This window comes from Gopherus flavomarginatus, chromosome 4 (assembly GCF_025201925.1).
Source record: "Gopherus flavomarginatus isolate rGopFla2 chromosome 4, rGopFla2.mat.asm, whole genome shotgun sequence".
NCBI lineage: Eukaryota > Metazoa > Chordata > Testudines > Testudinidae > Gopherus > Gopherus flavomarginatus.
Window position 1 is genome coordinate 168043184 of NC_066620.1, and position 15361 is coordinate 168058544.

The window sequence follows — 15361 nt, forward strand, 5'->3', positions numbered from 1 at the left end:
CCCGCTGCGCTCACAAGACGCCGCGGTTTTTGCCCTGTTTAAGCAGCCGCTCGCAGTCTCAGGGAAGTTGATCTCGCCCAGGCTACAGCTACCCGAGCCGCCTTCTCTTCCCTCGGTGAGGGCGCTGCGCCCTCCGCCTTCCCTGCTCAAGGCTAAGCCCAGCTGGGCCCGCTGAAGCAGCCCCTCGGCACCCGCGAAAAGTTCCCGGGAGAAGAGAGCTGCCGGATTCAAACTTCCCCGTCCGTCCTGGGACTCCGCGCATCTCCCCGCGCCCGGGCGGGACTAAAGGGCAGGGGCAGGGAGCGCTTTTGCGGCTGTAAATCCTCTCGCCGCCCCCCGCTTGGCCACCCACCACCCTGTCTCCCCCAGAGCCACCCACCACCCGAGCCCCAGCGGAGGGCAGGGGCGACACAGGGCTTCAGTGGGACAACCGGGAATCGTCCTCTGCCGCGCTGCGGGTGGGAGGGAGCCGCAGAAAGCCTCGCTCGCTCCCCGGCCCTGCCCCGCCGTCCCCCGGCTTCTGGGTGCTGCTGCCCCAGCGCGTGGCCCAGGCTGCTCCGTCCTCCCCGCTGCTTCAGCACCTCGGCCAGCGAGCGCAGCCGGCGCCCCCAGGCAGCAGGGGCTGGAGCCAGCAGCAACGCACTGCCGCCTTGCGGGTCTCCGCCCTCCAGCGCGCAGCCACCAATGAGCGGGGTGGGGAGGTGGGGGGCCCCTTCTTCCCGCCTCTCTAGTTAAGGCCGCGGGGACCAGGCTGTAGCTCAGTGGAAGGGGCAGAGGCACGCACGGAGCGAGCCGTGGCTGTGAGGGGCAGCGCAGGGCAGGGCACCCCCGCTGGAGTTCAGGCCAGCTCCGTGCCGGCGGAGCCGAGAGACCCCAGGTGCCCGGAGCGGGGGAGGGAATTAGGCAACAATAAGCAGCCGGCCAAGCCGCCGCGCCACTGCATCCGAGCAGCACCTAGGGCGGGCGGACGGTCCCAAGTGGAGAGCAGCAGCAGCGATACTATGGAGCAGGAGAAATATCTGCCCGAGCTGATGGCAGAGAAGGACAGCCTGGACCCGTCCTTTGTTCATGCAATGCGCCTCCTGGCTGAAGGTAAGACTTCGCTCCTCCTGGCGTGTGGCTTGCCTCTTTCACGCTGCCTTGGTGTGTTAGCCAGGGGACGAGTGCTGCCATGGACAACCAACCGGAATCCTGCGCCTTGCCTTGGACTCAGCCAAGGCATTCCGCGCCCTAGAGCAGGCAGGCAGATGACACACCCCTCCCCTTTCTTTTGGAGGGACCAGACCTCTCAGATGGGAGAGATACCAGCAAAGATTCTTGAGACTTGCTATCGGGATGAGGAATGACTAGTCGGCTTAGCCATCGCAGGCAGTGGCATGAGCAAGAAAGTGCAGCGTTCAGGGAAATGCCCACTTCTGAAGTGGGAAAGATGGGAGAGGAGGAGGGGGCAAAGTAAATTGTGATCAGCACATTGCTAGTGAGAGAATGTGTGTATAGGAACTATATAGTCTGTATTTCCGAAGCCTTTCTCTAGTGCAGGGTTGCTGTTTAAGCTCACAGGTTTCTGTAGAAATATTGAACACTAGAAAGGAAATCAGAATTACATCGCTGACGATGAAACACTGTGGAAGATCTTATTCCTTCTCTTTTGTGTCTACTGTGCATGGAAATAATCAACGATCAGTTGCTTTGCAAAGTATGGATTGTGTTTTATATGTTTGTTGTAGTAAGGCAGAGAACATTTATTATATAGAGAGATGCATATTGTCCTCCGGGTCTGTTAGCAATAGTTTTCCAAGCTTGTTCACGAATAGCTCCTGCTAGCCATTGTATGGAGTAACTTATAACATTAATTTAGCAAATATCAGCTTTGAGAATTATATGTGTATATGATAAAGATGTATATTTTATTTTTCAGTACTGGAAATGCCTGTCTTTTCATGATTTGTCATTAAAATGATTTATTTCATTGAGCAAATGAAGTATTGCTATTGGGTAGGTTCTTTAGTAGGGCTTTTATATGGTACCTGATTTTATTTACACAAAGACAGATGCAAGGTTCTCATTAAACTCTTTACATCTTGTTTTTCATGTTTAAGTATCATGTTTCGGTTTATATGATAACAGCTAAATCCACTACTATATCTATAATGCAGCATTTTGTCAGTTGACTTTTCTGTTTTGTATATTCACTGGATATGGCATATCAATTTCATGACATCATTTCAATAAGGACTTGATGCATTTATCTTAGGTTTGTACTGTGATCTAAAGAATTGTCTTGACACAAATTGGTCTTCATTATATCATCTGTGCTTGTGATATAACTACATTTTGTGAATTTTGGAGACAGCCAAATTACTTAATTAGGAAGACTTTACAAACTTTATCTTTCTTACTACGCTATGTTGTTACTTATTGACTACAGGCCTTATTGTACAGCCCTTCAACTGCAGAAGTAGTACCATCAGTTAAACTCTCCTCATGCTTTCTGTTGCTTTTTCCTGTGTATGTTGTTGATTCTTTAGAAGATTGTCTAGATTGGATACAAATGTAAAAGAGAAGTAGTGACAATGAATCATAAATCAAGATTCTGTATCCAAATCTGAAAATAAACTAAAACAAAGAAACCTGTGATGAGCTCATAAAAATATTACATCACAAATGTAAACTACCCTAAAATCTAGAAAAGTGAATAATTTTCCAAAATTCCATATGCCTTTAAGCAAATTCATAAGCATTTACAACTTTTTGTGCTAGCACTTAAAACAATTCTTAGGTCAGCAGCCTTCATATTATCTTTCTTAAATACATGGTTTATTGACTGAGAATAAAGTTACTGAATCTAGATTTTCAGAGAGCTTCTCTCTGATAATGGGAAGTCCAGCATGAACAATGACACACATTTAATAGACTTATAATACCTATCTTGCTGTTGCAGAGATAATCACAATAGTTTTTACAGCTGGTATACTAATTTGCAGTTGATGAACCTAAATTCTTTTTTGCTCAAAGGGGCATATTTCTTGCACTCTGCAATTTGATCTTTTCCCAGCAGGGGGAAGTATCTACTGAAAGAGTGCATTTGAGAGAGAACACATGAAATAAATAATTGAATATGTGGAAAGTATAGTCAAATTTAAAAAAGTGTCATTTCTGGATTTGCAGTTTATGCAAAAGTTGCATTTCAGACAACTTTTGAGATTGAGTAAATTAATACTTTACTGGTTTCTTTTGAGTGTAACTGGACTGAGTGTACCTGAATATTTAAAAAGACAATGGTAAGTTGTCTCTGGAAGCTGTAGAGAATGCTAATATAGGATTCACACCAGATACCTGATATTAACCTTCAAAACACTATCTGTCAAGTTTTCTAGAGATCCATTTTAGATTTTTACATAAAATGACTACTGAAACAGTTTAATTAAAGTATGAGAGCAACTAGTTAAAGCAGTAGGAACAAATGTACTTGTTACTACTGGCTATAAATAACCGTGCCAGAGATTTTTCCTTTAGAAGGGAAGTATATACAATAGACATAAATGCATCTGGATGCCTCACAGATAGAACAAAACTGGATAACTGTAAAAGGATTCCTACACCACTGAGTTTCTGTGGGATGTCTATATTGAAACCATGGCCTCAGATTCCAGATTTTGACTGTATGAAAAAAAAATATGAAAATCTTCATAGCAGCCAGCTACTCTTTTTAATTACTGTTTATCGTGCCTCTTGATTGGCAATTGATTTCAATTAAATGCACAGTACTGTAATGTTCTCTCTTTTTTTTCTTCAGAATTGAGAGCCTATTGCATTCACCCCAACTTGAAAGTGCTGTGATTTTTTTATGTCACTTGCTAACACCTGGATGTGAGAGTAGATAATCTTCTGTGGAATCCTTAGAAAGGCATACAGGAGATAAACACTCCATAAATACAATTTCAATTTAGGGCACCTTATTGCATTATAAAGATCATTTTGTTTCTTCAACAACTTGTATAATGTTCTTTAGAAATCTTTTTCATTGTTTGTAACTTATTTAAAATGTGACTATATATTTTCCCCTTAATGCCTTTTTCCATAGGTAGAGAAGGGGTCATGCATATGGAATTAAAGTCTGGGGACTAGATAGTGTCAGTACTAAGCATACTCAAACTCCATTTAACTTAGCAAAGATGGAGAGCAATCAGCACCCAACAAAAGTACAGAGCACTATTATTATACTGCTGGAACCCCAACCATTGTGATAGGCACTGCGCTAAAAATAGTAAGAGACAATACCTGCATTAAAGAACTTAAATTCTTAACAGACAAAGGAAGTATTATCTCAATTTTGGGGCTGTGACACAGAGCAATTAAGTGACTTGCCGAAAATTACCCAGGATATACGTAGCACAGTCTAGAATAGAACCGAGGTATCCTAATGCCAAGTCCAGTGCTTTCACCACAACACAGTCCTTCCTCAGTATCATTAGCCTGCTCCTGTAACGATGATCCCTATATCAGACTGGAAATAAGACATACATTTTTAAGTGAGAGTAATTAGCCATATGTACAAGGAGAACAAAAAATTAATAGTGGGCTCTTCACTCTAGCAGAGAAGGGTATAACACATTTCAATGGCTGGAAATTGAAGCTAGACAAATTCAGATTGAAAACCAGGTGTAAATTTTCAACAGTGAGAATATTAACTATCAAAACAATTTTTCAAGGGTCATAGTGGACTTTCCATGACTGTCAACTTTTAAATCAAGATTAGATGTTTGTGTAAAATATATGCTCTAAGAGTTATTTAGGGGTAGTTCTATGCCCCGTGTGATACAGGAGGTCAAACTAGATAATCACAATTGTCCATTCTGGCCTTGGAATCTATGAATCATGATCACGTCATTAGAGATGGGGGAACTATTCACAAATGTTTTATTAGAAAAACTTGTAAAATATATATATTCAGGTCTGTAATAGTTTATTCAGTATATTTACCCCAAATTCAAATTATTTATTAAAATAATATCATCCAATCAGTTTTAAATACAGTGAAACCTCTGTTAATTGTGGCTGCTTACCCTGGTCTATCAGCCAGTAAAATCCAAGTCCCTGAGAGAGAGTTTCTCTTTATTAATTATACTTGATTATGCAGCCACCTATTATAAAAGTCAGAATAACAACAAGCTCTTTGATGGCTCATATTAACAGATTGCACTGTAAATTGGTTGTAGTTGAACTTTTTTTTACTGATAAATAAGATAGTACTGCTTCTAGTAATATTCCCCATTAGTATACGAATAGTTAATATTTGTTTTAAACAAGTAATATCTTACGTATCAATAAAACAGTAAGAAAACTTTTTGAGCTGTACCCTACACCTTCCATATAAAATATTTGTTTGTCTGCTAGTAGCATTGTGACAGGTGCTGCACAGAGTCTAGGTGAGCACATGATGTGATTTATGTGGTTTTTAAAAAAAAACTTTTTGCATGAGTGTAAACAAACATGAAAATGATTAAAATATCTATGAATATGTATGAAAACATGTTTGTGTGATTCATGATGTGTAAATGTAGGTGACCTATAGCAACCTACAAGCTACTAAATCATCTTTTGCTTTTTTAAAAACTTCTGTCTTACAACAGTATTATCATTATTTTTAGTAAGAGTGTGTCAGCAACTGGACATTCAGTTAGACTTAGGGCTGGCTCTAGGTTTTTTGCTGCCCTCCACCTCAGCCCTGGGCTCCTCCCACCCCAAACGTGACCTCCTCATTCACCACAGCAATCCTCATTTACACTTGCAGTGGGGATCAAACCGTTTCTCCTATTTTTATTTCACTTCAGTATAAATCTCACCCCCCAGTCCCCCGCAACCCCATCTTTAGTGCTCCAAATGCACATGGAAGGCATAGGGACTAACCCTCAACCCTTGTACCTGGAAAGGGATGGGGATCTAGTAAAGAGGGTTCAGGCAGAGGAGTGGGTATGGGGGTGCTCGGGTGCTCTACACTGGCAGAGAAGCAGGGTGTGATGTATTCACGGAGGAGGGTGGAGGAGGAGAGGGGGTATCAGGAGGGTTGTGGGAGAAGAGGTGCTGGGGAAGGGGAGGTGTGGAAGGAGACAGGTTGGAGAGGGTACAAGGGGAGAGATGTGGCTGAAGAGAGTAGAAGGGGAAGGAGTGCTGTGAAGGAGCGATGGGGGGAGGTGCAAGTGAAGAGGTTGCGAGTGGGACGGAGGGTGCAAAGGCTGAGAGGGGCAGGTGCTGACACCTACTTCCCCAGCCCCGTGCAGGCAGAGCTGAAAGGATGGACACTGACCCCCAGGTGCCTGAGCCGTGGGGGTTCCCTGGCGGGGCAATATCCCCCGCTGCCCCACTCGGAGCCGGGCTCTGCCTCTTCTCACCCTTGGCGCTGTGGGGGCACGGGGCCAGCAGCATGGGGCTGAGGTGGAGGAGGTGCGTGGAGGGCTGAGTCCGGAGGCAGGAGCGGGAGGCCGCAGCTCCTTGGCAACTCGGGCTGCCCAGCCACTGGCCCCATCAGCACACAAGCCAGGATCTGCACCCCCTGCGCCACCCACTCGGTCAGGGAAATGCTGCGCCGTCCTGGGGAGACTCAGAGCACCAGCAGTGGCGGCAGCAGGACCCCTTCTCCCTTCCTGCATCCCGGGCCCTGCTTCCCTCCTTCCCTGGCTCCTCACACACTCTGGGAGCCCCTCTCACTGCCACAGCCCAGGCTCAGCTCCAGGGGATGATGTTCTGTCTCTCCAGTGGCAGGGCTCTGGCCAGGGCTGGCTCCTGTCTTTTTGCCTCCCCAAGCAAAAAAAAAAAAAGAGGTGGGAGGCGGAGTGAGCCCCTTGGAAAGTGCAGCCCCAAGCACGTGCTTGGAGCACTGGTGCCTAGAGCCAGGCCTGGTTACACCATCATTGTAGCGACAACTAACAATTGCCTGCAGAGAAATCAAATATAGCATGGACTATGCATGTGTGATTGTGAAAATGTCTTGCAAGATGTGATGTAAAATACACTTGCATGCTCACCTCTAGCACAAAGAGTACAAAGACCCAAGGCAAGAAAACCCAGTCAAAACAAAAATACCTGCCCCCCATAGAAATTTCTATATAATATATAGAATGATAGTCCTATATTTCATGACAATACAGTTAGCCTCAGATTTTCAAATGATGCCCTGAAGCCAGTGGGGATACAACAATTTTTCATGAGACAAAGATGCTGTCAGCTTGTCCCCTAAGTGCACAATCTTGTGTGTCTCTTTGAAACCCCAGATATATCAACACAATCCTTTGATCTTTATTGATAAACCATACACCCTCCCGCTGTGTGTTTCTTCCCATAGATTTCATGATCTGTTGTTTATTTTGCCATCTTTTTAGCTAGTAACTCCATATGCAAATAGCCTTAGATTGTGAGATACACAATAAGAGATATAAATATCTGGTAACCTCCTCCCACCCTGTCTGAACAGAACCTGTCAGTGGCATGTCACTTCCTGGTGACCTGTTTTTAACTTCAAAGATTTAAGAACATCATTTCCAGTATAGATGCATAACTTCTTAAATATTATCTATTCATACATTTTACTATGATTATGATGACCAATGGGCTCTTGGCAGAGCCCTTACATGCCACCCTGGCATGAATTGTGCATATGGGTAATCCAGGGGATACTTGTAAAACTCTATGCCTCCTGTGCCCTCAGCCAGTTGGCACAAAGAGGTTCCTGGGTTACACCGACCTCCATATAAGTCTTGACTTAGGCCCATGCCTGCAAATTGTTCCATGGGGGCAGACCTTGAGCTTGCCCAGAGCCCATTCAAATAAATTGGGCTCCATATAGGCTCACTCTCATCAAGCTCTTTGGAGGACCAGGGCCATTAATTCAACAGTTATGAAGTCATACAGCCTCCAGATCCTTTGAGCCCTACTGCTATCATTGACACAAACCTGCAGTAATTGCTGTAGCCAGCATCACAATTATTGGCTCAGTATATTTGCATTTTGCCTCCTACCAGATTAATGTACTGGGTCTACTGTACAACTAACAGTATTTTATTTTTAGGCCCCTGGAAATTAATTTGCTTTTTATATAACAAGGTGGTTTTGGATCATTAATATATATTTCTAATGTGAATCTTGGGGCAATAATAAGGTCACTGCATGCAAATTACTTTCCCTTGCAATGTCTAATGACATGAAGAGCATATCTTTATCGAAGTTGTGAAAGATTATTGGTTAATTCTGTGATTTACTTTAGTTAGGCCTCAGACACTTCTGTAATTTTTATTTAATAGTATATAATAAGCTATTAGTCAAACGATATCTGCAGTCTTAGCAGCAATGAGAGTTCATTAGTTCACATTCTCTAAATATAGTTTTAACTTAAAATAAGTTCAATATAAATGTTAATACATTAATATAATCTACAGTCACTTTTTCTGCTATTATGCTTTTTTGTGTTTTGTGTGGTTTTTTTGTTTGTTTGTTTGTTTTTGTATGTGTGTTTTGCTGGTGTTTACATCAGGGGAGAGGATATCTGAGTTGACAGAGAAGGAAGATTCTATTAATCATCATTTATTTTGTTGTCCCTGGAAACAGAGTAAATAATTAGAAGATTGACTTAAGAAAGCATGAAAGTTCTCCTTAGCATTTTAAAAGTTTTGTGTTCATTGCAAACAATGATTTTAGGGCAGTCTTTAACATTTTGCCTAAGCTCATGATTGATCTACATTTTTGTTTTTATTAAATGAAAAGAAACAAGTAGAGGTAGTGCAAGTTAAATACTATTATTATGTATTATTTCTAAAGTGTAGTAATGTGCTAGACATAATGGGCCTGATCCACAGCCCATTGAAGTCAGTGAGAGTTTTTCCTTCATAGCCTTTAATGGGTTATGAATCAATTGCTGTCAAGGTTTCCCCCCCACTTTGAACTTTAGGGTACAAAAAGTGGGGACCTGCATGAACACTTTTAAGCTTAATTACTAGCTTAAATCTGGTACGCTGCCACCAGCCAGAATTTAGTGTCTGGCACATTTTCTGTTCCCCCAAAACCTTCCCTGGGGAACCCAGACCCAAACCCTTTGGGTCTTAAAACAAGGAGAAATTAACCATCACCCTCCTTTCCCCCCCCCCTGGGTTGCCTTGAGAGGCTTCACACCCATCCAAACTTCTTGGATCTTAAAACAAGGAGAAATTAACCATTCCCCCTCGTTTCCCCCCACCACTCCATGGTGAGTTCAGATTCAATCCCTTGGATTTTAAAACAAGGAAAAATCAATCAGGTTCTTAAAAAGAAAGCTTTTAATTAAAGAAAGAAAAGGTAAAAAATTATCTCTGTAAAATCAGGATGGAAAATGCTTTACAGGGTACTCAGATTCATATAGATTAGAGGGACCCACCCCTCCAGCCTTAGATTCAAAGTTACAGCAAACAGAGGTAAAAATCTTTCCATCAAAAAGCCACATTTACAAGTTAAGAAAACAAACATACTTGCCTGGCTATTACTTACAATTTTGAAACCTGAAAGACTGATTCAGAAAGATTGGGAAAGCCTGGGTGTACATCTGGTCCCTCTTAGCCCCAAGAGCGAACAACGAACAACACAAAAAGCACAAACAAAGACTTTCCTCCACCAAGATTTGAAAGTATCTTGTCCCCCTGTTGGTCCTCTGGTCAGGTGTCAGCCAGGTTCACTGAGCTTCTTAACCCTTTACAGGTAAAAGAGACATTAACCCTTAACTATTTGTTTATGACAGTTGCTGTACAAATATGCTATGCTATGCTGTTGGCTGAGAACATTAAATATAGACTCATAGACTCATAGACTCATAGGTCAGAAGGGACCAATCTGATCATCTAGTCTGACCTCCTGCACAAGGCAGGCCACAGAACCCCACCCATCCAATTTTATACAACCCCTATCCCAGGACCGAGTTATTGAAATCCTCAAAAATGGTTTGAAGACCTCAAGCTGCAGAGACACCACCAGCAAGCGACCCGTGCCCCACGCTGCAGGGGAAGGCGAAAAACCTCCAGGGCACCTGCCAATCCGCCCTGGAGGAAAATTCCTTCCCGAATATAATGGTTAGAATAATAAACAAGGAAAATGGAAGTACTTTTATACTGTAGCATGGGTTTTTTTAATGGTATATATCAGTTGGACTACTTAGCTATTCAAAACAGGATGAACATTACCAAGCATTATATACTTAGAAGTTTAACAGTTTCAGAAAGTATCTTTGTCTTTCGCTGTATAATGCAAGGAGAGTCCTGAACATACATCACTTTAGAGAGTACTAAATAAACTAAAACCATTAAAGAATGACACAAGTGAAGCTGCCTCTGAAGTTGCCTTCCTCAGCCCACACCATTTCCTGCAGCCCCCATTGACCTGGAGCAGCGAACCGCGGCCAGTGGAAGCCGCGATCAGCTTAACCTGTGGATGCGGCAGTTAACAAACTGGCCTGGTCTGTCAGGGTGCTTACCCGGCAGGCTGCATGCCAAAGGTTGCAGATCCCTGTTATAATGCATAAATGTGGAAATGTTGGATAATTTCATGACTAATCTTTATTAAAATGCAAACACAGTATATGCAATTTGTGCTCCCAGCAGCGGTACCTTAGGCTGAGCACACTGACTGGGTACAATCCTATTTTTAAAAAATATAACAGCCATTATATTGAAATGAAATGAAATTATCCCAACTGCAGTCCAGAGGAAGGCTAAGTCGTCCACACAAAGTGAGTGATTTTTAATTGTATTCAATTTCAAAGCTCATTCCCTCTCCCTCAGTTAATGGCACTAATAGAGGGAAGTGTTTAGTGCTTCACCTAGCCCCTAACTCTCTTCATCTACTCAGTCATTTTGTAGAGATATGAAAAGGAAATACTTTTTTGAAAGAAGGGAAAGGAATGGGAGGGGGCTTACTAAAGTGTGTATAATATAAAATATTTGGCCTAAGGGTGAGGAATATAGTGTAGCCACCAGGGAGCAGAACTGATTCTACAATGCATTCCTTAGGAGGCTGCATATATCATGGGACATTGTGGTCTGGCTAGACAAACTGGGAGTTTGAGATAAAGTTTGAACTGCATAGTACAGGGAGTGGACTGGACTGGATCCTTCATAATACTAAACACCTTGGTCAAATCCCCTTTAACACTTCTACCATAAGTTCCAGACAAAATAATCCTAGATATTACCATGTCCTTTAAATCATAGACCCATAAGACTGGAAGGGACCTTGAGAGGTCTTCTAGTCTAGTCTCCTGCATTCAGTGCACTACTAGGTATTTCCTAGACCATCCCTGACAGGTGTTTGTCTAACCTGGTCTTAAAAATCTCCAATGATGGAAATTCCACAATGTCTCTAGGCAATTTATTCCAGTGTTTAACTACCCTGACAGTTAAGAAGTTTTTCCTAATGTCCAACCTAAACTGCCCTTGCTGCAATTTAAGCCCACTGCTTTTTGTCCTATCCTCGGAGGTTAAAGAGAACAATTTTTCTCCCTCCTCCCTTTAAAAATCTTTAATGTACTTGAAACTGTTATGTCCCCCCCTCAGTCTTCTCTTGTCCAGACTAAACAAACCAAATTTTTCAATCTTCCCTTAGAAGTCATGTTTTCTAGATATTTAATCATTTTTGTTGATCTTCTCTGGACTTTCTCCATAGGAACCAATGGCTATTAGCCAAGACGATCAGGTATGCAACCGCATGCTCTGGGTGTCCCTATACCCCTGACAGCCAGATGCTGGGAGTGGACCACAGGGGATGGGTCACGTGATAATTGCCCTGTTCTGTTCATTACCTCTGAAGCATTTGGCATTGGGCACTGTTGGAAGATAGGATACTGGGCTAGAAGGACCATTGATCTGACCCAGTGTGGCTGGGTTCCTGTGGTGAAATACCAGTACCAAATAGCAGTACCAAACTGTTTTCAGTGACCTGCCTTTCTGAATTCCCTTTTGACATTATGAGTGCTAAATAAACTATGATAAAGGTAAGGATAATTTTAACAAGATAATTTCCTGCATCTCAATCTTCCTATACTTTTCAGCATGAAAGAGAAGCATAATGTTGGATACATAATATTTATTTTTCTGATATATGTACTGCACAAAAGAACTACTAAGCAATTTAGGCTCCCCAAAAGTGTATGCAGTTATCTCCCCAATGTTGGTATTTAAATTATTAGGGGTTATTAAATCACATTTTTAAAATGAGAAGGCATATCCTCCTGATGGTTTGTGTCTGGATTTAGACATATGCGTGCAATGTGTGTGCAGATGCTCACATACCTTTTTGTGTTCAAAGGCTCTTGACAATTATTCTTGTCCTTCTGTGGTCAGATTTTTTCCCCCTTCTCTTCCCCACTCTGATTTTCACTGCAATGTTTTGATTGGTGTTCAGATAGGCTGTTACTAGTGCAAAGTGACCTGTGTTTTGCATTTTTTTAATTCAGTTTTGTTTTGTGGTGCTTTTTCTTCTGAATTATTGTTAATATTAGTGTTTGGGGTTTTTTTGCCTACCTCTGTCAGCTTGTATAAATCTAGATTTTGGAGCAATTTGCAGAAACAGCCTGTGAAGAATAAGTTAGTGATCTAGGGGAAAAGAACAAGGAGCACTGAAGGTTACAATGTCAACAAGGAAAGGAAACAAAGAGGCATTCAGGCTATACTTTGAGTCCCTAGTTCCCCTTCCAGAAGAATTAAATTTCCAAGTAGACCATGGCATGGTAGTGTGTATACCCAATATCAATCTGTGGCTCTACAAACCATCTATGGCACAATTGAAAACACTGTTGATGCTTAAAAAGTATGAGTCATCTGAAATAATGTGTCTGGAGCAAAAAAACAGTGACAGCAGAAGAGTGAGGTTCTGGCTGTTTATTCAGTCTTACCCAAGTTATGAGATAGCACATTTCTACAGTTAACCATTTGTGCTGTTAACTCAAGTAGAAAGTTCCTGCAGTAAGAGAGGAAAGAGAAATCTAATTAGAGAAAAAGCAGAGAGAAATGAGTTTGAAATACACCCAGGAAAATGAGTTTAATGCGATTCTGCAGCTATATCAAACCCAACAAAATCTAGAGCTGGAGATGGAAATTAATTGTAAACCGGTAGCAATGCTCCATGGTTTCTTCCTTCTTCTTGATCTATTCCTCTCCCTATTTCTCACAGTCTTTAGTTATCTGGAAGATATTTTACTAGGTACTAGTAACAAATATCTTTAAAAGGGAGATGGAGAAAGGAACAGAAAAACAAAGGAGAAAGGAGATAAAAAGTGAAGGAGAATGCAAGGGTGAGAGAGGAGGAATTAATATAAAAAAGAAGATGGAGATAATGACTCAGAGAAGGAGGTGGAGAGAAAGCTAAGGGAGAATTGAATAAGAAGTGCAGGGAATTAGACAAATCCCAATTTAAGAGGTGTAATAGATTCCATCACCCCCACCTCAGGAAACTGATGAAAGCCAGAAATTTTCAACCTTTCCATTATTTTAATGTGAAAGTTTAATAGGGAGGTCTGAAAGCTTACAATTAAGTTTTGATTAATTAAAATGAATAGATAAAAGCAGCTGCTAAGCATTTTAAATGAACTGCATTTATTTTAATATAAAATAAGGAAAGAAAGTTCAAAGTCCTGTTTTAACCTTCCGCAACCATTCCATGAACAATTATGACTTGGATGTTAGTGTATTTGGCTGTGGGTTAGGGGACATGTTATAGGTATCTGTATAATGAAATTATATACTTATAATTAAACAACAATTACACACACACACACACACACACACACACACACACACACACACACACACACACAAACTTCCAGCCATAAAGATGCTGCCAAAGCTGTACAAATGTGCCACAGTAATCTCTCCCTTGTAACAGAAGTTATAAACCTTTTGAAATATTATGGTTAGACCGGTGACAGTCACTATATTTGGGTATTATATTTTAAAAGCTATTACTGAAACACTGATTTGCTTTTTATTTAAATTCCTTTAATGTGTAAATTAGAATTCTTTAATCTTCATTGCAGCTTTTAGTTACACAGTTTGAGATTGCTTCTTTTTTCTCTTTATGAACCCTTTCGATTTTGCATGAGACTATATCAGTATTATGAACAAAGTGACGTGGAAAGGGCCTCTTTTATTTATTTATATCAATCATCTTGATAACAGAGATCAGAATACTTGTCTAGGCTCTGATCATCATTTCCTCTTTGTTCCTCCAACTTCTTTCTTCTATACTGCCCTCCTCCAGCTTGTTCAGAACAAAGCTGCCAAAATCATCTTCCTAATCAGACCATATCACTCCCTTCTTTCACTGATTCCCTGTGATGGGTTTACAGTACTGGGCTAGGGAGACCTCACCCAGCTGCAGGGTATGCTCCTGGTGGAAGGGAAGTTTAAATGGACCCTGGAACCCCAAGGGAAGGAGCTACAGATTGAGCCAGGAAGTGCGGCTGATGTCTGAAGCTGTGAGGAGAATGACAGTATCATTCCTAAGCTACTCTGGAAGCAGTGATACAGAGTCCCCTACCCTGACATATCTTTGGGAGTTGGAAACTCACAAAAGACTGCAAAGAATCAGACATTGTCCTACTGAAAAAGTGCGTACTCCTTAGCCTTTGACCACACCCCAAACAGAGGAGCCACAGCCCAGTAGGAAGTGACCTAGGGGAGCGTATAACTTGGGGTGGACCCACAAGAAGTCTGGTTAGTGTGACACCTTTCCAGGGTCCTCTGTTGGGATGTGATGGAGTGGGAAGGCCTGAGTCTCCCTACCTTGCTTCTCTGTACCTCTACCATGATAGAACCCAAAGGGGTGTGGAAGAGAGACTCGGGAGGAATTGAGGCTTGCCACATGTGATTTGGCCAGAGCTCTGTCTAGAATGATCAGTCCAGAAAGAGCTGTGAAGCCACTAACAGGCAGCTGGCTATCAGACTGACCCACTACACTCCCCCTTAAGCACTGTATCACATTTTATACTTCTTGTCCTCTCCTTCAAAACTCTTAACTACTCTCCTCTTGAACCCAGACCTTTCCTCTCACTGAGTTCTCTTCAACTCTTCTGTTCCACCAAGTATGCAAGTCTTGATGCCTTGTCAGCTTTATCCTCCCTTTCCTATCTCAAATGTACTTTTCCATGCTGCTCTCTCTTTATGAAATGCCATCCCAGTTTTCTCAAGTCCTTAAAAATATGCTTTTCCTATAAAAGACTTCAAGTAGTGAGTTCTATCCTCACTTCTGGACTTCCCAGTGTGTCTCATCTTCTAAAGGTCTAAACTAAACTTGTTAGGGAAAACATTCATTATATTTTATGAATAGCATATTGCCAAGAATGCTGCTGTTG

At 42.0% G+C, this 15361-nt stretch overlaps 1 protein-coding gene across 3 annotated transcripts in view; it reads left to right on the forward strand.

Moving 5' to 3' along the window:
- Window positions 1-757: 757 nt before the first annotated feature.
- KHDRBS2 (KH RNA binding domain containing, signal transduction associated 2) overlaps window positions 758-15361 on the forward strand; it is a 694643-nt gene continuing 680039 nt past the window's right edge. For all 3 annotated transcript variants that reach the window (XR_007774032.1, XR_007774033.1, XM_050950940.1), the window contains exon 1: window positions 758-1092. Coding sequence is in view for 1 of the 3 variants with exons in the window: in XM_050950940.1 (XP_050806897.1) it covers window positions 1002-1092 (91 nt within the window). In the remaining 2 variants the exon portion in view is untranslated. The remainder of the gene's footprint in view (window positions 1093-15361) is intronic.